Here is a 26713-nt window from a genome sequence, read left to right on the forward strand (position 1 = left end):
GAAAAAACAATTAACAACCTCTGTGGACAGGTCCATACTTTGTGGAGAGCACATCCTGCCACAACGCTCACTCTGGATCAGTCCATTATGTAGACACAGTCAGATAATGGTGTGAACATTTATTACAATGGCATCAACGCCATTGCAATGAATTGTGGTTCTACACTACCCTGGATGACCATCATCGATGAGTATGGCGGCAGCCTGGAGAGAGCTTCCATTTTTCCAGTTTTTTGAAGAGGAGCAGTATTGTTATTCCTAGTATCATAATGTGGGGAGCCATTGGATATGACTTCAGGACACAGCTGGAAGTGACTGAAGGAACTGTGACAACACAATGATACACCATGGACATTCTGCATCCTCTTGTGTTACCTCTCAAGCAGCACTACTATGGTGCCATTTTTCAGTAGGACGATGCTGATCTGCTTATGCCATGTGTCTCTATGAGCAAGGCTTTGCGACCCCCCCCCCCCCAGGGGTTCGCGACCCACATGTTGAAAAACACTGCCCTAGGGAATGCCAACCCTCTTCTACCTCCAGCATTACAGTTGTGAACCTTAGCAGAAGGGGAACCTTAGGTGGGTGGGGGTGGGATAGGGTTGATGGGTTGAGAGGGGGGGCAGGGGAGAGAAATCTGTCTTTGGGGTCTATTATCTTTTTCTTCTCGATCCTAACACGCTTACTCTTATACTTCCTTTCCTTTCTTCTTCCTTAGGAGTACCAATCCTATCCTCCTCTTTCCATATGCATAGTTATTATTGCTGCAACCCTTCTATTACCTGGACCATATAGTGGTAATGACACGCTGTTTTCACTGGCGAAGCTGATAGAACATGACAAAGATGACATAGTGACACAGACTAAATTTTTTTCTCATTAAGGTGTTCAGTATTCCCCAGTCTTTTGAATGGGAGTGGCAGATAGGGCAGAAGGAGGTACAAGTTAAGAAATTACAAAGTGACATACTAATATAAGATAGGTTAGTCAGAGGCACTTAAATCACATAAATAATAACACATTGAGAAACAGGAGTGATAAAAGAAAGAAAGTAAGAAACTAATATTTTATTTAGATTTTGGTAAGTTCACTTTTCTGAGGATAAATCTTTAGTGTTAGAAATGGTAAAAGATGTATGGTCAGAGACTAGGCATATAATTGTAAGCACGAAGGCGGAGTGTATCCAGATTCATAGAGAAGAAGGAAAATGAGAGGGTACATTTGCCTAGGAAAAAGGAAATCTATACCTGAGGCCAGGTGAATCCAAAGAAGGATGGACCTCAATCAATTTGTTAGGAATGAGAGATAGGTTTACCTACGAAAGGGGGAACCCATACCTAAGGTCCTATGGTCAGGTGGATCCAAGAAAAACAATTCCGAGATTTGTAAGTGTGGAAAGTAAGGTAAGATGAAAAGTCAAAATCCAGCCCCTTAAGGTTAATGGCACGGTAAATTAACCATCTCATGGAAATTAAACAAACCATGTTATTAAAATAATGATCTTAAATAAGTATAGTATGAAAGTTGGATAATAAAGAGAAACTTCCCTCTCGTCTCATTAAGTTCAATTTGAAACTAAATGGGCTTTAAGCCATCATGACTAATGTAAGAAAATCAACCATTATGTATCAATTTGATCTTGAAAGGCATGCGCTGAATTTAGGTCACATGGCACCTCAACATAAAAGTGAAATAAAAATAATGGATTGCTTATAAGATAAGCCGCACTGTCTACAGTTGTGTAAGTTACTCCACATGACATCTTTCACCTTAGTGGGGGAATCTGTAGAGGTACTTGCTGCTATAAAGCATAGCAACATGTCTTACTTTCCTTTTACTAGAACGTTGAAAGATGTCCATGTGAAAAAAGTGACTTTAATTAGTAGTAGCACAAAGAGCATTTACTGTGCCAGAGTTTGTTGGAATTTATATGCAGATATGAGACAGAAAAGTGGAGGCACAGTGCAGGAAGTGACAATGGACGGCCAGAGAGGGGACACTTGTACTTTGCTGTCATGTCTGAAGGCTGCTGTGGACTCCAAAGGAGAAACGGGCCTGATATCAACGGCCAAGCATTAAAGAAAAATGAATGTTGTTATAAGACTCTATGCCATGCTATCTTGAGTTAAGTATGAACTCATGATTTTGGTCAAGCACTGAGGCATCATGTATGAACATGTTGTCTGGTAAGCTTTGTTATCAGCTGTCAGGAGTTGAGAACTTATTTGAAAGCAGAAGAATTATGACAACTGTGTTTGTGATGTTGCAGTGAGTTGTTTAAATGTAGGAGCTCGCTTATGGCTCTCACCCTTATGCAATTGGAGAAGAAATCACCGGTCAAATACATGCCACTGCATAGCAGGATCACAACAAGCAGAGAAAATGAGACAGTGACTGGGAAATTCAGAAAAGAACGTAACTGTTATTACAGGGAATGAGTAAATACTTGGTATCTCACAATACATCGATTACTTAAAATCAACCCATAACAAGAAAAACACCTCAGTGTGTGTGTGTGTGTCATCCTCTTTAGTTATTTGCCATCTCCTTTTCATTTTTTAATTTCTCTATTAATTTAACTTGTTTAATTTCTCTATTAATTTAATTTCTCTTTCTCTCAATCCACCTTTATTTCTAATTCTATCCTTACATCATTTCTGGAATGAAGCTGACACAATGCTTATAAACACACTACCGTTGATCTCTTGCTCTTTTTAATGACTAGGGTCCAGATTTTCACTATGTAAAAAACAGCAAAATATGCAAGCATTTGTGACCCAATTGTATATAAATAAGACCTTAAAAATAAAATATGACCTTTTATAAGTTTACTTGAAAACATTCTTGATAACTACTTTATCAACCATGTAATACAAAATTCATTTCTGAATAAATTGTGAGCCTTGTATTTACTTTTTTCAGTGTCTGAAACTAACTACAACTTATTTTTGAAATGTCTGCATGTGTCCAAAAAAATGTGAAGTACAATGAAAATAATAACACCTACACAAACAATAAAACCATTTTCACTACTGCACACCACTTGTTAAAGTATTTCAAATTAGTTAACATATCATGTCAGTCTTTAGTTTCTGCAGAGTTGTGCTGGATCACAAGGTGTTTTCAGGTTTTCTATTTTTCAAAGGTCTATGGTTGTCACTGAGGATAGTTTTTTACTTGAAAAAGCCCCTCCCCATATCACAGAATGTCACAGGAGCTTTTCTGAAGGCAGCGAGGCCACTGCAAGCCAGATTTCCTTCATTGTCCTCAAATATTATGGCATTCCCACATAGATTGCCACTAATTTTGTATATTATAGAATATCCTGAATATTGATGGAGAACACTATGCAATTTGTTGTTCACTATGTTAGCCACATGTGCACAAGCTTGAACCAACTCACTCTGCAAGTGTTGTACAGTATTCAGGGCATCACACAGTTGAGTACCAACAGCTCCAGTCGTATGATGGCTTTTGACACTACTGATGTAGGCAAGGTATTTGTAAAGACCTCTTCCACAGTTTTGGTAGGACTTGATTCATCACTATCAAGCTCACAAAGGACTGTCTTCATTTTGCTGTAGTTTGTGCAGCATTAAGCCGAGGACGCCATTGTGTAAGAACAAGGTGAGAGGTGAGGGCAGTGAAGGTGCTTCTTCCTTGAATTTCAGCACTTGTTGCAGAGCTTTCACATAGATTACACTAATGTGAAGCCAGACTGGCATCAGCTGCCTTTGACTCTGGTGATGTGTGTGAGTTGTGTTTCCATGAGTGTGTGAGTGTATTTGTCTATTTTTTGATGAAGTCCTTGTTGACTGAAATCTCACTTTCTGACAGACTTTTTGTTGTGTTTATCTGCAACTCAGCATCTCGACTATATGGTGAGTAGCAATTATCCTTTTCATAATACTGTTACAGTCCATTATGGATTTTCCATTGTTTGAGTCAACAAAAACATTTTCAATATAACACCCACTCACATTGGTTGTTTCATCTGTGGATGCACAGACCTTTCGATTAGCAACACTAATTCATACTTTATTGAGCACCTCCTCATAGCACATGGTTCTTCCTCAATGTAGATTCATCTAGAACTGGAGATGTATTCTTCTCCAAGAACTCTCTGAAATGTGGATTCTTCACCTTCTCCAATGGGATGCTGCAAGACACCACATCTCACACAAGTCCTTGAAGAATGACATTTTATTTTAACTACAAGTTTACTCATAGTGATACAAGTTATATGATGAGCTTATTTTGGCATTTTGCCATTATCAAATGTATCTATGAAAATGGTATGGTATAATGCCCTAAAATTTCTACACAAAGTACAAGTAATGGACATACAACAAACATTTTGGAGGAAATGGAAATTTACACCCATACAGAAAAATACCCAGAAGACATACTCAATGACCAAACAGACTTTAAACATTAAAAAATACCTCGAAAGTTTTATTGACATTATAAAAGAACAAGGGTAAATTATTGCAAAAGCCCTACTTCTGGGAAGACCTGATGGTACCCGTCCAATCGGAAGACCCAGAAAGCAATGGGAGGATGAGCTACAGAAAAACCTTTGCCAGCTAGGAGTCCATGACAACTAGATACAAAGTGCACAAGATTGCCAACTACGGAGGAGCATTATGAGGTTGGCGCATGATCTACACGGTCCTCAATCGCCGATGATGATGGTGATGATTGCAATAAACACAAGAAAATAGAGCACTTATCGTTTACATAAAAACCACAAAAATGTTATCTCAGAAAACTTAAGTGTAATCACTGACTTTCCATGAAACAGAAATTCCACTGCAAATATATAAGATTGCTGGAGTCAAAGCCATCAAAACGGCATCAAAAATAACTTTACAAGATCACGCAAATAAAAAGTAAACATATAAATAACACTCCAAGATGCTATACGTAGACATAGACAACATGGATATAAGGAGCAATATTAAGTCTATTATACCATATTCACATAATAATATAATAGAAGGAAACATTCCACGTGGGAAAAATTATATATAAAAACAAAGATGAGGTGACTTACCGAACGAAAGCGCTGGCAGGTCGATAGACACACAAACAAACACAAACATACACACAAAATTCAAGCTTTCGCAACAAACTGTTGCCTCATCAGGAAAGAGGGAAGGAGGGGGGAAGACGAAAGGAAGTGGGTTTTAGGGAGAGGGTAAGGAGTCATTCCAATCCCGGGAGCGGAAAGACTTACCTTAGGGGGAAAAAAGGACAGGTATACACTCGCACACACGCACATATCCATCCACACATACAGACACAAGCAGACATATTTAAAGACCATATATATATGTCTGCTTGTATATATATATATATATATATAATAGAGGGAAACATTCCACGTAGGAAATTGTGTGTATGTTTGTGTTTGTTTGTGTGTCTGTCGACCTGCCAGCACTTTCATTTGGTAAGTCACATCATCTTTGTTTTTAGATATATATATATATATATAATAGAGGGAAACATTCCACGTAGGAAATTGTGTGTATGTTTGTGTTTGTTTGTGTGTCTGTCGACCTGCCAGCACTTTCATTTGGTAAGTCACATCATCTTTGTTTTTTTTATATATATATATATATATATATATATATATATATATATATATATATATATATATATATATATATATGTGTGTGTGTCTGCTTGTGTCTGTATGTGTGGATGGATATGTGCGTGTGTGCGAGTGTATACCTGTCCTTTTTTCCCCCTAAGGTAAGTCTTTCCGCTCCCGGGATTGGAATGACTCCTTACCCTCTCCCTAAAACCCACTTTCTTTTGTCTTCCCCCCTCCTTCCCTCTTTCCTGATGAGGCAACAGTTTGTTGCGAAAGCTTGAATTTTGTGTGTATGTTTGTGTTTGTTTGTGTGTCTATCGACCTGCCAGCGCTTTCGTTCGGTAAGTCACCTCATCTTTGTTTTTACCATATTCACAATTACACTTGATAATGGCAAATATAAAAACGAGCTCGTCATGTAACTTATATCACTATGAGCAAATAAGCAAATAGTGCATCAAAAAACTTGGTCGTTCTTCAACCTCATGCAAGCTGTGGGCCCCCTGGAAAGAAATTCCTTGAAGAATGATTGCATGGTTCAAGATGGATCTTTTTTATCAAACAACAGTGTTTGTCTTTTTGCACTTCTATTTACACAGCTGCTGTATTTGATGGTATTACTATGTTATTGCACATTGCAGTGGTTTTCTGCACTTACTTTAACTGCTCATAGTTTACAAAATAAGAGTTCTCCGTCAATACTGAAGAAATCCTTTCTAAAATCACAAGCAGAACCTCACATATTCATGCTGCTGGATCAATTAACTTTTGGCTTTTGAACTAGACTAAGTTTGAATTCAAGTTGAATAGTGTACTCATGTGTGCAATGTTTATTATGTCAGCAGCCACCTTTGTTGACTTTGAGAGAATTTTGTGATCCCTCACAACAATGTCTCATGTCAGCAAACTCACTAGTGTGGGTTGCTTGTATAGAATAGTCCTGAAAAATAAAACTTTGTAGTGATTGTTGTGTTTATTTGTGACAACATCACTGACAACATTGCCATGTGAGCAACATTTTCATGTTTTTATTCTTGTGGTCTTAAAGATATGACAAATACATGAACTTTTGGCCAAAGTTAGCTAAAATATGATTTATTACTAAAAACTGTGTAAATATGACTCCACAGGCACAATAAAAATACATTTTCTGCACTACAGTACATGGATTTATGCATAAATTATTGTAAAATTCACCTAAAGGTTTAGGAAACAATGTGACTTGTCATTAAAATACAGGTGCTACTGGTGACTCCCCATTAGTCTTTGTGTCTCCTCCTCTTGACAACAAGTTGGTCCCTCTTGTCTTCGAGTCTCAGTCACCTGTCCCTCCTTCACCTTCACCGATTTATCCCTCTTTGAATCCATTTATGAATAGTTCCAAAACCTAGGATTAATTTCTTCACTTTCAAATGTGTCTATTAGTTGTACTGGCATTTTGCCTTCTGAAGGTAAGTATTGACGAGTCATTCTGTCTGTAATTCTATAGTTTTCTCTAGAGATTTTTCCATTTAATAAAACCATTACAATATTCAGACAATATATGCCTCAATTCAAAGGCCACATATTTCCAGTAGGCCAGTCATAGATCATGCAACAATATTACTAAACAGTTATCTGATTAAAATATCAGCTAGCAATATCAACTCACAAATGTTATGTATTTATTTACAAATGTACACATCATCTTATGGTGTGAAATATCAGTAACCTCAATTGCTTGATTCCTGGATTCCAACAGAAAAATTTGTTTCGCCTAACGAGTGTTTCGCAGTGCAGGTAAGACTGAGAAGCAAATTATCCTCACTAAACAAGGTCCCAATGTATAGTCAATTTGCAAACAAGAAGATCTTTTTTCGAATTTCTCACAGTTACTTGTTGGATCTTTTCATTTAGTTACCAATTGGTTCCAGAAAACAGTTTTCCAGTTTTGCTTTTATTTATAGTTAACACAGTGTATTTATTATAAAACAATCTACATTACACTCAATTCAGAATTAATGTTAAACAAGGAATTATGTCATTTTAATAAAAAATAAATACCATTTTTCATAGGCCAATTTTTTTTTCTATAACAGAACCCCTAGTTTTGAGACATGTTGCAGGATGGTTATTTCATTTACTTTCATTCAGTTTCAAAATAAGACAACATTTATTTTTAAACAATTGTGAGAATATGTAGTATATATTTTTATAAATGATGGTACTAGTTTTTTGTAAGATATTTTTTTCAACTATTTTATATATAAAAAAAAACCCCATTGATACACTTAACGGCACTCACCACAATTAACTACACGAAAGAAATGAGAAATTATTCAGGTGACCAGCAACAATGATTTAGTGGGAATCTCGATGAAGTCACAAAACTAGGAAAATAGAAACAACGCCAACACGCAGCGTGTGATTTAATGTCTGAGTTGAACTCAGGCACCCTATATCTGCTCAGTAGAAATTGCTGTATTTTGTGCCTTGTCTCACTGCTGCCAATCCTAGCGATCTATTGTTTGGTTTGAAGGTTGTTCCTGAAATGCATTCTAGTAACCATGGTGCCAAATCTTGCATGTGTTGTTGCAGCCATTTTTTATCACAGCAGATGATTGGCATGTAAACTAAGTTGTCAGTAATACACAAGATGCTGACACTGCACCACCGTTTCAGCCCAGAAATTGATGTGGTCCTTGCAGAAGTAAATATTATCTGTACAAGACTTAGTGACCCTCGCCGCCCTACTTCCATTCCACAGAAGTGGGAATAGATCGATAGACATCGTGTTGCTTCTCACTGCTGCAAGTGTTTGCATACCTATTTGAACTCTTCAATAGGTTTAAATTAAATTCATATTCATTATTATAAATAAGTACCAGATATGAACGAAAGTGAATTTGCAAGGTGCTTTCACAAAACCTTGTCACTTCCGTGTGACATTTATATATAGCAGATGATCATCATGAGACACATGCTGCAACTGCTTTCTCCTGCAACTGTGACCCCCTGAGCAACTGCTTGATTCCTGGAGCTAATTGGTACAGCAGAATTCTTTTTGCAAGCCTAGAAAAAACAATTAACAACCTCTGTGGACAGGTCCATACTTTGTGGAGAGCACATCCTGCCACAATGCTCACTCTGGATCAGTCCATTATGTAGACACAGTCAGACAATGGTGTGAACATTTATTACAATGGCATCAATGCCATTGCAATGAATTGTGGTTCTACACTACCCTGGATGACCATCATCGATGAGTATGGCAGCAGCCTGGAGAGAGCTTCCATTTTTCCAGTTTTTTGAAGAGGAGCAGTATTGTTATTCCTAGTATCATAATGTGGGGAGCCATTGGATATGACTTCAGGACACAGCTGGAAGTGACTGAAGGAACTGTGACAACACAATGATACACCATGGACATTCTGAATCCTCTTGTGTTACCTCTCAAGCAGCACTACTATGGTGCCATTTTTCAGTAGGACGATGCTGATCTGCTTATGCCATGTGTCTCTATGAACTTCCATGGCCACAAGATCCCCAGATCTGTACCTGATAGAGCATGGAGGGACTAGCTTAGACATCAACTCCATCCCAGTGCCAGTATACAGGATACCAAAGACCAGTTACAACACTTGTGGGGCAGAGGATATAATGACTTTACGACATGCTTCCCAAATGAACCAATGCATGCATCCAGGTCATAGGGCATGCAAGTTCATACTGATAAGTGGGCCCATACTGCCAAGTTCTTTGTTAATATTACTGCATTTTGTAATCACTGTAATGACATCAAGTAGCCTCCAACATGTGAAGGTTCATTTATTGTACTTGATCCATTCTAGGTGCTTCACTTTCTTTTTGTCAGGCAGGGTATAAACTGTATCTAGTGGATAATATCGGAAGTTCCATGGTGCTGCCTGAAAAATGCTGTTGTATACAGGGAAATCACAACACTACAAAATAGCAGCGAAATGTATAGGATCGACACTTGGTACAGTGATTGACAGTTGACCCTCACATAAAAAAATGTAACATATTGTGCATAAATAGGCGGACTGTATGATAACATGTTCTGAATCACAAAATGCTTTACTATCAATTTTCCAAGAGTGTATGTTCCTAGAAAGATTAACTAAAATATTGTTTTCTCCTACATATATCTCATGAAAAGATATAAAAGTAAAATGACAAGAGATCTGAGCTCATATAGAGGCTTAGCAACAATCTTTCTTTCTGCATACCATTCGCTGCTGGAACGAGAAAGGGGATAAATAACAGAAGTACACAATTTACCCTCTGCCACACACCATATGGTGGCTTGTGGTGTATAGATTTAGATGTAGATGTAGATCAAGTTAGTACTCACCAAAAGATAACATATGGGACTGTAAGTTGGAATGCATATCAGAGAAATATCTTTAAACATTAAGTAATGCTCTACTTTTGGAAGTAGTTGAAATGTCTCTCCATATTTGGTGCCACCAAAATTTCATGAGCTCCCATTGTTCAGAAATTATCCATCTATAAAAGCCTTCTTGGACCATTTTTCATGTCTCTATTGAATCAAAAAGTGCCCTGCTGAAAGATAATTATTAATTAACAGGAATGCTTCCTTACCACCCACCCCACAACTTAAAACAGTATACCATTTTTTTATTTTTGTTTCCTTAATTCAGTAATCTAAAAGAACTCTTATTTGTTGCCTGTTGTCTGCCTCTGTAGCTGAGTGGTCAGCATAGCAGATTGCCATTCAGAGGGCCCATGTTCGATTCCTGAACAGGTTGGAGATTTCATCCACTCAGGGACTGTGTGTTGTGTTGTCCTCCTCATCATTCGATGATCACTGATAACGAAAGTCGCCAACATGGTGTCAGATAAAAAGACTTGCACTGTGTGGCCAAACCACCCCAGATGGGAATCTCCTAGCCAACAATGCCATACAATCATTTCATTCTGTTGCCTGTTATCACGTTGTGTTATTACAATCTCTTATCAGGCTTATCTGTGTGTATGTTGTTCCACAAATTTATTTAACCATCAGATAAACCAATAATGTAATATGGTGCTGGCTCCATTTTTTTATTTTTGTTTCCTTAATTCAGTAATCTAAAAGAACTCTTATTTGTTGCCTGTTGTCTGCATCTGTAGCTGAGTGGTCAGCATAGCAGATTGCCATTCAGAGGGCCCATGTTCGATTCCTGAACTATGTTTTGTAAATCCCATCATCAAGGAGAGGTTTCAAGGATGTGCAACAAGTCAAGTTATATAGCTTGGGGCAAATAAAAGTGGCCTGGGTGGGAGGTTATGATTGGATGTGAAGGTAGTCAGTAATTAATAGTGGAGAAAAAGACCTACAGTTACTTCCAACAGGTTGGAGAAACTGTCCATACAGCCGGCCAAAATTTGGGGCACATTTTAACAATCTTCATGTCTGACAGAGTTGTTAGCAGATGTCAGTCTGGTTGTGGCCCTAGGTCACCTGGTCTGCCAGTGTAGGATTACAATGTGTGGGGAGTCCTCAAGTCTAAGATGGATCACAACAACCCTTGTAGTCTTCAAGAATTGCAGCAGAACATTTCAGATGAGACTGCAGCAATTCCAGCAGTCCAGCTTTGATCTGCCTTCAGCAACTTGCTGACCAGGGATCAAAGGGGCCAAGAGATGAATGGTGGTCACTTTCAACATCTGCTTTAGTCAGGTTAGTACTGTGATTCTTTTCTTCTGCTGTGTTTCTTTGTACCCTGGAACTCAGCTCTCTGGACCACTTTTATTTGCCCCACCCTGTACATTGACAGGCAGAGGCAGCCACTGCCTACTTCTGTAAAACACACTTACAACGAATTATGACTACTGATAATCTATTCAAACTTATGATTATGATACTTACTTCCACGTTACTTTACATGAGTATCTTAAGAGAAATACAGCTTCTTTAAAAGAAGTCACTGATCCTCCTCCTATACTGCTCACCTAATGTTATAACCAAATATTTCAAACAAATTATCTATGTAAATTTACACGGACCACTATCAGCTGTGTATATACTGGCAAAATTAACCATGTAGGAAAAGACAGATTGCTATTACCATAAAGAAGACATGTCAAGTTTCAGACAGGCACAATTAAAAGACACTTACATAAAGCTTTTGGCCATTGTCATCATCAGTAAAACACACACACACACACACACACACACACACACACACACACACCATTCACACACACAAGCAAGCACACTTCACACACATGACTGCGAACTCCAACACCTTGGGCCGGATGCTGGAATTGGCGGTCATGCATCTTTTACTGATGAAGACTATGGCCAAAAGCTTTATGTAGGTGTCTTTTAATTGTGCCTGTCTGCAACTTGACATGTCTTCTTTATCGTAACTAGCAATCTGTCTTTTCCTACATTGTTCACACCCTGACCTAGAGTTTCCATTGTTTTACACTCACAAAATTAGGATCCACCTAACACAAATACTACTGTTATGTAAAATTTATCTTCTTGAGTCCAAGTATTCTGTTAAATTATAATAGGAGTGACCTTTTGAAGCATTCTTTTATTTTATACATGTAAAAACAGAAAGTTACAAGTGGCAGAGAAACCAACTAAAAGGAAAATAAGACTGCAGAGACAAAAAATATACATAGAAGAGGGACAAGACAGAGAATACTTAGAAACAAAGAACAGAATCAAGGGCAAGAAAGGCAAATACAAATGTTCTTATCTGGAGAATTTTCCAAAAATTAGTTAGTATGATTTTTCTACAAACTTACATACACTATCAGATCACTTACTTGACAACAGTTGTAGTTGATTCAATAAAACTTAGCAGCAACTGGTTTTCTTGAGGACTGAAGGGTGAGAGGCGACTGGGGATAGACGGTCCCATAGCTTGTGCAGGTCCATGGACAGGCTGTGTCTGTGAGTGTGCAGACTGAGAATGCGTCATCTGTCGTTGTTTTTCTTCCCATGTGCGCAGTGATGTTTCCAGTGCCTGTTAAAAGAACAGGGTGCAAGGATCTGCACTGTAAATAAGTGCATGAAAATTTTTATGCATTATAGGAGAAGTTCCTATGTGATTGGTGCCATTAAGGAAAGAATTTATATGTTAGACTTCCACAAAAAAGTGAAACAATGTTCTTAAATTTCAGTTCCCTGTAAAGCAGTAAAATTCCCCTATCATACTACAAATGAAGGTTTCAAAAACTAATTTATTTCAAAGCAACACAGTTTCAAATAACTGTTAGTAAATTAAACTTAAACAATTCAGTCATATTTAGATCTTTTGACAAGCATAATGCCTTGCATTTAAAATGTTCATTTTAAACAGGCCCTAAGAATTCACATAAAATAAGAATAATGATTTTAACATGTTACTGACTGAAAACATCTTATTCGTAACTGTTGTTAATATGAATCAGCATGCAAGCATCCATCATCTACTTCTACATATATATCTACCCTGATACTCAGCAATCCACCTTACTGCACTTGATGCAAAGTACGCCATATCACTGCTAGTCATTTCCTTTTCTGTTCCATTCACAAACAGAACAAGGAAAAAATGACTATTTACATGCCTCCTCATGAGCCCTAATTTGTCGTATCTTATCTTTATGGTTCTTACAGGAAATGTATGTTACAGGCAACAGAATTGTTCTGCAGTCAACTTCAAATCCCGGTTCTCTAAATTTTCTCAATAGTGGTCCACGAAAAGAATGTCGCTTTCCCTCCTGGGATTCCTATTTGAGTTTCCAAAGCACCTATGTAATACTTGTGTGTTGTTTGAACCTACCAGTAACAAATCTAGCAGCCTGCCTCTGAATTGCTTTGACGTCTTCCTTTAGTCCGATCTGGTGCAGATCTCAAACACTTGAGCAGTACTCGAGAATAGGTCACACTAATATCCTACATGCAATCTCCATTACAGATGAATCACATTTTTCTAGAATTCTCCCAATAAGCTGAAGCTGACCGTTTGCCTTTCCTACCACAAGCCTCACATGCTCATTCCATTTCATATTGCTTTGCAATGTTATGTCCAGATATTTTAATGACATGACTGCATCAAGCACGACATTAGTAATGTCGTGTCCAAACATTAAAGGTTTATTTTTCCTACTCATCTGCATCAACTTACATTTTTCTCATTTAGAGCTAGCTGCCATTCATCACACCAACTAGAAATTTTGTCTAAGTCATCTTGTATCTTCCTACAGTCACTCAACTTCAACACCTTACTGTATTCACAGCATAATCAGCAAACAACTCCAGATTGCTGCCAACCCTGTCCACCAAATCATTTTATATGTAGAGAATAATAGTGGTCCTATCACACTTCCCTGGGGCACTCCAGTTAGATATGATACTTTGTATACTTGTTATCACACTGCTTCCTATGCTCATGTATTGTTGCAACACATGAGGCAAGAAATCATGGCCTGCGTATGACCCTAGTGTATACACCCAGCTCAAACAGGTCTCGATGATGTATGTATGTATACTAGAATGTAAATTGGGCAAGCAGTTCCACTTCCAACCATTGCAACAGAGCTGATAAATAACTGGAAGTTCATTATTCTTTTCCTGTGATTCAATATTTCTGATGATGACACTTTGATGCTTAAAACTGCAAGAGATTACATTCAATTTTCTCTGCATCTTTAATTTGAATGTGTCAGTTGACAAAAGTACAATGCATTCATTTGACACAATAAGCTACTTTCACTGCAGTAAACTTCTTTATGCTCAAGGAAAGGAAACATCAGGATTTAAAATTCTATTGACGATGAGGCCATCAAAGTGACAATGAAAACCTGAGTATGGATAGTCAATATAGGATCTGAATACCATTTCTCCTCACCTCAGTTGGTTGATGTTCAAGGGTGATTTACATGGGTCAGCTGGATTTCTAGCTTCAACCAGTAAGATACTTGTTACACAATGAAATGAAACTGATTACTATTTAGTATATGTCAACAATTTTAGACTTTTGCCCTCTAACAATTATGCCACTTGCAGTCACTGTCAGGCAATGCAAATATTACGTAATTTTCTTATCAAAAGTCAGTCTGTTTGAATGATATTTCAACGATACGTTACCTTTATTGCTGGTTCAAATGACATCATGTAACATTGGTGAATATGCACTGAAGAGCCAAAGGAACTGGTACACCTGCCTAACATTGTGTAGGGCCCCTGCGAGCACACAGAAGTACTGCAACATGTCGTGGCATGGACTTGACTAATGTATGAAGTATTGCTAAAGGGAACTGACACCACAAATCCTGCAGGGCTACCCATAAATCCACAAGAGTACAAGGGGGTGGAGATCTTTTCTGAACAGCATGTTGCAATGCATCCCAGATATGCTCAATAATGTTCATGTATGGAGAGTTTGGTGCCAGCAGAAGTGTTTAAACTCAGAAGAGTGTTCCTGGAGCCACTCTGTAGCAATCCTGGACGTGTGGGGTGTCACATTGTCCTGCTAGAATTACCCAAGTCTACCGGAATGCACAATGGACACAAATGGATGCAGGTGACCAAACAGGATGTCAATGTATGTGTCACCTGTAAGAGTCATATCTAGACAAATCAAGGGTCCCATATATCACTCTACCTGCACATGCCATCACACCATTACAGAGCCTCTAGCAGCTAGAACATTCCCATGCTGACATGCAGGGTCCAAGGATTCAAGAGGTTTTCTCTAAATCCTTACATGTCCATCCACTTGATACGATTTGAAACGTGACTCTTCTAACCAGACAACATGTTTCCAGTCATCAACAATCCAATATCAGTGTTGATGGGCCAAGGTGAGGCATAAAGCTTTGTGTCATGCAGTCATCAAGGGTACATTAGTGGGCCTTCAGCTCCAAAAGCCCATATTGATGATGTTTCGTTGAATGGTTCACATGCTGATTCTTTTTGATGGCCAAGCACAGAAATCTGCAGCAATTTTTGGAAGGGTTGCACTTCTGTCATGGTGAACAATTCTCTTCAGTTGTCGTTGGTCCCATTCTTGCAAGATCTTTTTCCAGTCGCAGCGATGTTGGAGATTTGACGTTTTTCCGGACCGGTGACATTCATACTACACTCGTGAAATGGTCGTATGGGAAAATCCGCACTTCTGCTATCTCAGAGATGCTGTGTCCCATCGTTCATGCGCTGACTATAACACCATGTTCAAACTCACTTAAATCTTGATAACCTGCCATTGTAGCAGCAGTAACCAATCTAACAACTGCACCATACACTAGTTGTCTTAAATAGGCTCTGCCACCCACAGCGCCATATTCTGCCTGTTTATATATATCTGTAATTGAATGCGCATGCCTATACCAGTTTCTTTGGTGCTTCAGCATATGTTTTAGTTCATGTAATATTCATCATCATTTCCAAAGAATGTATCGAAATTAAAGATACAAAGTACAAAAAATATTTGCTCTTACTTAACTTGAAATATATTGTAAGGTGCCTTTAGTTACTTTTGTACATGAAAACCGTCAATATCTGCTTATTTTGTTTGCCTTGGTACAAGCTTTTTCATTTCAACACTTTTGAAATGTTACACTTGTTCTCTACATTAACTTTTTTCAACATTTTGAACCTTATCACTTATCATTACCAAAATTATTTTCACCAAAGTCTTCCTCCAGCTTTGGAAACAATAAATTATACATTCTAATACATTTTACATTTTACCAAAACACTCTAAGGAATAAAATAAATAAATAATGATGCACCATGAAGGAGTTATGCAAATTGGCCACAAACTGCTATCATACAGGTATTGATGAACAATGCAAAATTGTAAACTTTGGCAGCCAATGGATGAATGTGTGATGCTGCAGTGCAGTTTCATCATACAGATGGCAAAGATAGTAAACAGCAGACATTTTGATAACAGGGCATGAATTTCATTCCTTGTAGTCAGCTGGATAGTAACTGTGCCTCACAGACAGGTGAATGAACAATATACTTAGATGTCAGTATTTGAGAGAGGACATGTAATTGGGGTCAAAAAAGCCAGTTGAAGTAATTGGCGAATCGCTTGATATTTGAATAGAGGTGCATGGCTAGTGTTCCCGCTGTCATGTATTTTACACCCTGTTTTTAACGTATTTCCACCTCACTACGTTAATTTAAATTACTACAGTCACCGAGTTGCTGCTTTGCCTAACCGTGAGCGGCATTAGCAGCGTATATCGATATAGCCCATCTCGTAGTATCTTTGCCTGACTGCTATTACTTCCCGGTCATTGTCTGTTGTAGTTGAGTTCGGGTTGCGAATTTGGGTCTGACACTCAGTTGGAATGCGTCTGGAGTGCATTCTGGACCTGCCAGTCAGGGAGCTGCAATGCGGCACTAGTGCAGTTGGGTTGGAGCAGCAGTGGGGTCTGCGTCAACACGGCTCACCTGACCATTGCCGCCACGCATCACTTGAGCTGGGCCGCAATCTTGGTGGACCATTGGTCGGTTGTCCTACTGGAGGATGCGTTTTGGCTCACCGATCATTCATGAGTCGGCTGTGTGTGTGCATCGACTCCTGATTTGTCTTCATGCGTGCTTAGTTACTGTTGGGTATTATTCAGGTCTTCGTGCAAGTGTTTGTCAGGTTGTGTGTGTACTTGGCATTATTTCCACTGACGACAATTTTAGATGTTGTTGGCATTCTGAGGTGAGTTGGTCGGTTGTTGCGCACGAGGGAAGTTATCTTTGTGTGGTGCATTCGGCTGGGCCTGCTGGCGGTCCCTGCGCAGTGTTGGAGCATGTGTGGAGCTGTCCGATAGCTACGATGTTCGTGGTTCACCAACCCAGGATGTCAAAGTTGAGCAGTGGTTTCAACTACTCAAGCCATGGCCATCCATGTTGTGGTGGTTTGTTTCGGTGGTTTGCTATTGGGGAGGTTTTTCTGTGAGCAACACCAAGTGTTTCTACTGCTGAAATTTAGCCGCCATGCGGTGCAATTGACTATTTTGGTTGACTACAGTTCAAGTGCACCAGTGGAATGTTCTGCCTTGTGGCCATTAGTGTTCTGGTTACCTGCCCTGGGCACTGACGTAAATTCAAGCAGTGTTCTTTTGGGTGAAGTTAACTATATTGCCGTGTTTCAGATTCAAGTGTACCAGCGGAATTTTCTGGCTAGTGGCCATTCGTGTTCCAGTTGCCTGCCCTGGCCACTAACATAATTTCAGGCAGCATCCTTTCCTCACCTGTTGTCGCTGTCTAACATGGTGTGTAATTTTGACAGCTAATACATACTCCATAGTGGATTATCACGTTTGTATCCTTTGGTGTTTGAGTTCTCATGTACTGATTGATGGGAAACATGTCGTTGTGTCAGTTGGTCCATGGCTGTCCCCCGGTTGGGTTCCGACGGATCAAGTGTAGCTGGGCTCACCACCTGTCTCGCCTAAGTGAATGAGGGCCGAATGACCTCCCTGGAGGCTTCTGACTGCCATTGTCTTTACTCTCTTTCCCACCAGTGTTTAATTATCTGTTTTCAGGTACTTAAAATTTAAGGCTTATGGTTATTTTGTCTTTTTTTTCTTAAAAATTTTGCAAATTAATTGTGGGCTTTCAGTCTTGCAACCTTATTCTTAAAATTATTTTTCAAGCTTAAACACTGTGGCCTTCTACCTTTAAAAGATTATGGCAATATATTTTAAAATTTTGAAACTTAATTGTGGCCTTCAGCCATTGGTATTGCACCTTGCATATGTTTGTTCCATCTGCTTTGCCTTGAGGCTTTCCACTTAGCTGTGATATATGTTTGTTTATTTTTTTAATTTGCTTTTTTTAATTGGATTTTTATCTTGTTGATTTTTAAGATTTCTTGTTTTTAAACATTGTGGCCTTCTGCCTTTGAAAGTCTATGGTAATATATTTTAAAATTTTGAAACTTAACTGTGGCCTTCAGCCATTTGTATTGCACCTTGCATATGTTTGTTCCATCTACCTTGCTTTGAGGCTTTCCGTCTAGCTGTCATAGATGGTTTTTTTAAAAAAATATTTTATTGCTATTTTAATTGGATTTTTATCTTGTTGATTTTTTTTAAGATTTCTTGTTTGGAGGCCTTCAGCCATGAAAGGGTTGCATTTGGTAAAGGTTCGGCTATGTGCTGCTTTGGTTGTAAATGTGTTATTAAATTACAATTAGAAGGTGAAACTGACCCCAACCTTATTTGGCCCTTTCCACAATCCTAATGACCTGTTCTTCCTAGTGGATTTAGTGTGCATCTCAGAGGTGATGACACTATTTGCCGACGTTGACAGGAATTCGTGAACCACAGCCGAACACGTCGAGATGGAAATGGTTGACACAGAGAAACGACTGAATGTGAGGACTGAGCAATCATCAAAGTGACACTCAAAGCCATGGATTCACTATCATCATCATCAACCCAATGTGCAACTGGTGCTTCAGTCACCACAACAACCGTTAATAGTCGGCTCAGAGAAAGTAGGCTGAGCTCATGTCATCCTTTGCACCAACTTCTTTTGACATCTGTACATGAACAAGTCTGCTTGCAGTGGTGTGAGGCACATTTGACCTGGATTTAACTGACTAGAGTAGAAATGGCTTCACTTTTGAGTCCTACTTCAAATTGAGCCCGATGATCAGTGAAGATGTGTCTGGAAATGCCCCAGACAGTTGTGGAATACCAACCTGACTGCCACCCACCATGCATCTGGAAATGCCCCAGACAGTGGTGGAATACCAACCTGTCACCCACCATGCGGCCCAACAAATAGGAGTGTTGATCTGGAATGCCATGTCCCTTTGGCTATCATCCATGGCACACGTATAGCACAGCAGTACATAATGATATTCTACACTCCATTTTGTTGCCCTTCATGAAAAGCCATCCTGGGCTTACATTCCAGAAACATAATGCCTGCCCACACATGACGAGAGTCTCTAATGCTTGTTTTCGTGTTTGCCAAGCTCTACCTTGGTCACCATGGTCACCAGATCTCATCCAACAGGGAATATTTGGAGCATTTTAGGTATAGCTCTCAAAGCAGCTTGAAATTTTGATGATCTAAAACACCAACTGGACAAAATTTGGCATGATACCCCTCAGGAGGGCACCCAACAACTCTACCAAAAATGTAAAGCCAAACAACTGCTTGCATAATGGCCAGAGATGGACCAACACATTATTGACTTGCTCAAATTGTGAAGTTCTTTCTCTTGACTAAATCATCCAATTTTTCTGAAACTGTAATCATTTGTCTGTCTACAGATTTCCATCCCATTCAGATAATTCTTTTGTGGTGCATCATTTTGTTTTGTCTTAGAGTGTGCATGAGAAACAATGTTATAATTTTTTTATTATAATTAGATTGCTTGTGAATTATCAAATAATATGAGCCTGAAATACTAACAAAGCAGAACTTTTCTATTTATTTTTCATGAAAATGAAGAACCCATGTAGACAATAAATTGGATGCTCTGTTAAATTTATTTGAAGTTGGTTTTTTATTTTGGTGAAAGGAATGGATGTGATATTTTAGGAAGGGCGCTGGCTAACTTGTAGTGATTTTATTTATTTATTTTTTTATTTTATTTTATTTTTTTGTATAATGCTATTCTGTTGCTTATTTCCTTGATGTTTGATTTTTATGTTTAGTATTATTCTATGAAGGTCACAGTTTAAGTTTGTATTCACTGTTTTTGCACAAAATATTACTTTTAATTTGTATATACTTATAATCACATCTGATGTCCGCCCCCGTAGCTGAGTGGTCAGCGTGACAGACTGTTAATCGTAAGGGCCCGGGTTCGATTCCCGGCTGGGTCGGAAATTTTCTCCGCTCAGGGACTGGGTGTTGTGTTGTCCTAATCATCATCATTTCATCCCCATCGACGCGCAGGTCGCCGAAGTGGCGTCAAATCGAAAGACCTGCACCAGGCGAACGGTCTACCCGACGGGAGGCCCTAGCCACACGACATTTCCATTTCCATCACATCTGATTTTGGAATTATAATCACATCTGATTTTGGAAACAGGCTGCAACATCATCCTCTGGTTCTGGCACTACAAATTATTCTGACAGCTATTTCTCACAATGTCAGTAATGTGTTTAGTGTGAGTTCTGTTGTTGAACCCTATACTTCTACTGTATAATTCAAATTTGATGAGGCTAATGAATGATGTGCAGTTTTTAGCACATACATATCTTTACAATATTTGCTAACCATGTTTATGGAAAATATCTTCTTAGCTAGCTTACAGGCTAGGGAAAGCTATAGGCATATCCCACTTGAGCTTGTCCTGGATTGTTATTCCCAAGAATTTTGGCCATTTTTCCTTTTTCTAAACTTTGTTTCTGGTGCATAATTTAGTACCAAAATACGAGGGTTATTCCAAAAGTAAGGTCCGATTGATAGCCAAATTGAAACCACAGTGAACATCAGAAATGTTTTACTTGTAACAATTAGCTACACCTTTCAGCTACTTCTCTACGTAGTCGCCATTCTGACTTAGACTTTTGTCATAGCGTTGTACCAACTTTTCAATAGCCTCATCATAGAAGGCAGCTGCCAGTGCTTTCCGCCAATTCTCCACGCTGGCCTACACCTCGTTGTCTGTGTCAAAATGTTGTCTTCAAAGACAGCGGTTCATGTGACCAGAGATGAAACTCAGGGGGAGACAATTGCGGACTGTATTGTGGGTAATCTAACATTTCCATTTGAAAACGATGCAGGAGCATCTTCATTGCCCCTGCAGAATGCGGCTGAGAATTGTCGTGAAGACGAAACAGCACGACAGTTATGTAATGTTGGCTGCATAGCTTCAGGCGAAATTTCTCACCAGGCCCTCGTACTTGGCGGCAGACACTATTTTCTAGACATCTTTACGCACTCACTGCGAGCTCAGAAATGAGAAGAGCGACGTGATGCTAACTGGGGTTATACTAGAGACACTACCCAACACATCTGTGCAAAGCTTTATCGGATTTTCATAGTCGTTTCCATTTCGCGACCGATCGGACCTTACTTTTGGAATAACCCTCGTATATTTGTTTCCTGGTGTTAAATTCTGTTGTTGCAGTCTTTGAAGCACTTATGGCTTTTATTGAAATCTTCACTAATTTGTTGGTAACACTGTTCCACAGCACCTATAGACTGCCACAGCCTTTGTGTTTGCACACAATTAATACATCATCTGCATACAACATTTTTTTACAATTAGAGGAACTGTAATTCATATCATTAACATAAATCAAGAAAAGAAGAGTCTCAACACATAACCTTGAGACACTCCACATTGGATTTAAGTAATTTTGGATTTGAATGACCCACTGTTTGTTTTAAGCAATATAAATTGTTTCTTGTTGCTATATATGGATTTAGCAACTCACAGCCTGTTCCTCTAGTACACATGTCCCATCAGTTATTGTCAAGTTAATATACTGATGTTAGCACAACCAAATAATTTTTCAAGGTCAAGGAACTGTTCTCTATGGTAGTTATGGTTTTGTCTATTAACTGTGCTGCAATTACTCAAGTTGACTTGATTTTCATAAAGCCATTTTGATTTTCAAATACTAGATTGTGTTAACTTAAGGATGTCATTAATATAGTGTAAATAACTTTCTAAACTAACTCAGAAAATTCAGCTGAGATTGAGATTGTTCATTAGTTTTCAGTTTAGATTTATTGCCTTTCTTGTAAATTGGTGTTCCTTGTGCTACTTTTAGAGTGAGAAACTACCTGACACAATTACATAATTTATTGCTGTTGCCATCATATCAGACATGTTGTCTACGCATATTTTTAATATGCTTAGAGACAGCCTATCATAGCTGCTGATTTTAAATATTTTATTGATCTGACTATGTATTTTATCTCACTGCTGTTAGCCCAAGTACCTTACAACAGAAGTAGTCATTAAAAACATCTGCAATTTGGTATTGGCATTTGATGATAATCTCTTTACAGTCGATGAGATGTGTTCCTTATCTGTTCCAGGATTGTTTGGCATTAAGATTAAATGTTTCATTACTTTCTTTGGTGATAATTGTGAGTGGAACCTTTCTTTTCATTCTTAGGTATCTGAAGAGCTATGAAGTAGAGCTGTCCACTTGAAGCAGTTTTTCTTATACAACAACAGTACAGTTCAGGCCTAGCAAATTGTGCCACAGTAAATGGACAATTGAGGAAACACCAGTCAGTTCCCCACAATTTTGTATAGTTTTGTTCTAGAACTTGATTTCTCCATAGTATCCTTACTTCAAGGAGTGATAGTCCCTAAAGGTATGCAGGAGAACTTCTATGAAGTTTGGGAATTAGGAAAGATGTTTGTCAAGGTATTTAATTTGGTGAACTACTCAACCAATTAGTTCAGTAGTTGAAGATGAACACTTCTCTCATACACAGACCATGGATACTCCATGAGGTTCATATAACCCAAATGTTGTCACCAAGTTACTGTTTGCAAAGGTTTTAGATACTCACAAGGCTGAATTACAACTTTCCTTGGAATATACAACACTCTTTGGAAACATAAACTGGATGAAGGAGAGTAAATTCTCTCCAAGCAACCATCATCTGATTTGTGTAAGAAAACAGTGGGTTTACTCCAGAGCACAAGAAAACACACAATACGTGCAGACCACCATAAGAAACCTGTAGTATTCACTGTTAAAAAATCTATCTCTACACAAAACATTGTCTACACAATACATAAATTTTACAGTTAAGGAAAATGCATCATTACTGATAAGCCAGTCTTCACAGTGATCAGTCATTTAACTGAGAGCTTCCTGGGCCCATGTGAATTGCTATCACAAATGCTGTGCTGTTTACACAGATACATTGATGGATTTAATGAATGCTAATAACACCTTGCCATTTTGGCCATTATACAATACGTTACTTTGAATCTGACATTATACTTGCCTATGAATTGTTTGCTGTGGGAAGTTGTGGTTCACTGTGGATGTTCCTTATTGTGTATCTGCCTTTACACTGTCTGTGTGCTCATCATAGATTCAATACAGTTTTACTGGTACACTGATGCCATAAGGACAGAGGAGTGTGGAATGTTCTGTACATATGGCAACTGCTATGATACGGAAATGTAGGTTTTTGTAACATGAAAACGTGATAGAATATACTTGGGTTTTTCGCTGTGTCAATTCACAGCACATCTGTTATGTTTTGGAAGGCATACACACTGTTAACCAACACAGAAAGAAACTCAAGAAAATGTTACTGCAATGTCTGTTACATTGCTGGCTGTTAAAAGTACAACACCATGAAGATGGCATGCAACATATGTCAAATTGACATGAAGTGTGCAAACATAGAATCAATGGGTTCAGGAGGGCTATGTTTATTTCCATGTGGTACATCAGTGACCCAACATGACTAGCACCTGAGAGGACAGACATACTGTTTGGCTGTGTCAGATGAAACAGACATGTTAAGTACGCTGAGTGAGGAAATGGTCTAGTTTGCAGCAAGACAAGTAACCAATCAGACAATATGACAGTGTCTGGCACACCATCAACTGTCAGCCCAGCAACCATTGTTACAGTTTTCACTGGTGTAGCAGCAGAGGCAGGCACTCAACAACACTGGACACACGAGTCGCATCACATCACCTATTCATATGAATCCTGGTTCCATGTACAGCTTCATGATGGATGTACATTTGTAGAAGCTCCAAGAAGAAATAGCCTTCCAGATTGTATTCATCATTGACATACTGGCCCAGCACATGGCATGATGGTATCATGTATCATTGGGCAATAACATCAACTGTGTTTGCATAGCCAGTAATCTGGACAGCAGCGAGTGGCTGTGTTTTATCTTTGAGTTCTCTATGACATTATCTTTCAACAACATAACATAATAGTGCACATTGGCTGTACTGCCGTGACCTGCCTCGATACAGATGGTGTATAGCTCCTGCCCTGGTGTTTGGCTGTCGCCCTGGCCAGCTCATTTTACACATCTCTCACTCATTTAAAAAATCTGGTCATAGGTTGTCAAGATACTGGCACTCCATCATTATACAGTCATTATCATTGGTGAACTCTGGCACAGAGCTGAAGTAGCATGAAATGACATGCCCACATCTGTTATCCAAGCTCAGATCAACTTTATAACCAGCCACGTTTGAAGCTTTGTAGCTGTCAAAGGCAGCAGTTCTGTGTACTAAGTTTTAAACCCTGCACATCACCCACAACAAATTTGATCAGGTATTCTTCCTTCCAAAATGTATATACACAATTAAAAGAACTGTTATATGGCCAGCAGTGTGTATTTGATGTGAACTCTGCAGTCTGCAATATCTTCGCAACAGATGCCTAGACTATTTTCAATGGTAATGAACAAAGGAAGTAAGTCTACGTAACTGGAAATTACTGAATAATATACTCATTTGTTGTAAGTACTAATGAACATCATTTACTCCACCAACAATATTTTCTCTTAAACAAATCGCTTCCATTGTATACTGTTGTTGTTGTGGTTTTCAGTCCAGAGACTGGCCTAACGCAGCTCTCCATGCCGCCCTACCCCATGCAAGACTCTTCATCTTGAAGTACCTACTGCAACCCACATCCTTATGAAACTGCTTAGTATATGCATCTCTTGGTCTCCCTCTATGATTCTTACCCTCCACGCTGCCCTCCAATACTAAATTGGTGATCCCTTGATGCCTCAGAACATGTCCTACCAACCTATCCATTTTTCTAGTCATGTTGTGCCACAAATTCCTCTTCTTCCCATTTCTATTCAGTACCTCCTCATTAGTTATGTGATCTGCCCATCTAATCTTCAGTATTCTTCTGTAGCACCATATTTCAAAAGCTTCTATTCTCTTCTTGTCTAAACTATTTGTTGTCCATGTTTCACTTCCATACACGGCTACATTCCATACAAATACTTCCAGAAAAGACTTCCTGACACTTAAATCTACACTCGATGTTAACAAATTTCTTTTCTTCTGGAATCTTTTCTTGCCACTGTCAGGCTACATTTTATATCCTCTCTACTTTGGCCATCATCATTTATTTTGCTCCGCAAATAGCAAAACTGATCTACTACTTTAAGCGTCTCATTTCCTAATCTAATTCCCTCAGCATCACCTGATTTAATTTGACTACATTCAATTATCCTCGTTTTGCTTTTGTTATGTTTATATTATATCCTCCTTTCAAGATACTGTCCATTCCATTCAGCTGCTCTTCCAGTTTCTTTGCTTCTCCATGGAATTTAATTCCTACTCCAAATTTTTCTTTTGTTTCCTTTACTGCTTGTTCAATGTACAGATTGAATAACATCGGGGATGGTCTACAACCCTGTCTCACTCCCTTCCCAACCACTGCTTCCCTTTCATACCCCTCGACTCTTATAACTGCCATCTGATTTCTGTGCAAACTGTAAATAGCCTTTCATTTCCCGTATTTGACCCCTGCCACCTTCAGAATTTCAAAGAGAATATTCCAGTCAACATCGTCAAGCTTTCTTTAAGTCTACAAATGCTAGAAACATAGGTTTGCTTTTCCTTAATCTTTCTTCTAAGATAAATTGTAGGGTCAGTATTGCCTCACGTGTTCCAATATTTCTATGGAATCCAAAGTGATCTTCCCCAAGGTCGGCTACTACCAGTTTTTCCATTTGTCTGTAAAGAATTCATGTTAATATTTTGCAGCTGTATACTATTGTATACTATATGTAATAAATTTATGAAAAGGTAAGTTGCTGTTCACCATATAATGGAGATGTTAGATGCAGAAAGGCACAACAAAAAGAATGTTAGAAAGGTAGCTTTCAGTCAACAAGGCCTTTGTCAAAAATAGGCAACATACCCACACAATCACACACACAAGATCACAGTCTCTGGTTCTATCTGCCAGAGGCTGTAGCCATGTGTGTGTGTGTGTGTGTGTGTGTGTGTGTGACTCAGCTTCTCCACTATCTGGCAAGTAGCAACTATCCTTTTCATAATATTGTTAAGTTCCATCCTGGATTTTCTATTGTTTGATACTTCATAAATTTCATTTACTTAATTACTGTGCAATCACCATTCCCATCTCCCGACCTTGTCTCACACGGTTTGCCCCTCTTCCTTCGACAATATTCTTTCTTC

General features: G+C 38.7%; 1 protein-coding gene across 1 annotated transcript in view; it reads right to left on the bottom strand.

The window, feature by feature from the left end:
- The window catches only part of LOC124777768 (diacylglycerol kinase eta), a 583415-nt gene that overhangs the window by 90841 nt on the left and 465861 nt on the right, over window positions 1–26713 (bottom strand). The window contains exon 21 of the mRNA XM_047253274.1: window positions 12389–12588. Within this exon, the coding sequence (XP_047109230.1) occupies window positions 12389–12588 (200 nt within the window). The remainder of the gene's footprint in view (window positions 1–12388; window positions 12589–26713) is intronic.

Source organism: Schistocerca piceifrons, chromosome 2, assembly GCF_021461385.2.
Source record: "Schistocerca piceifrons isolate TAMUIC-IGC-003096 chromosome 2, iqSchPice1.1, whole genome shotgun sequence".
In the NCBI taxonomy this organism is placed as follows: domain Eukaryota; kingdom Metazoa; phylum Arthropoda; class Insecta; order Orthoptera; family Acrididae; genus Schistocerca; species Schistocerca piceifrons.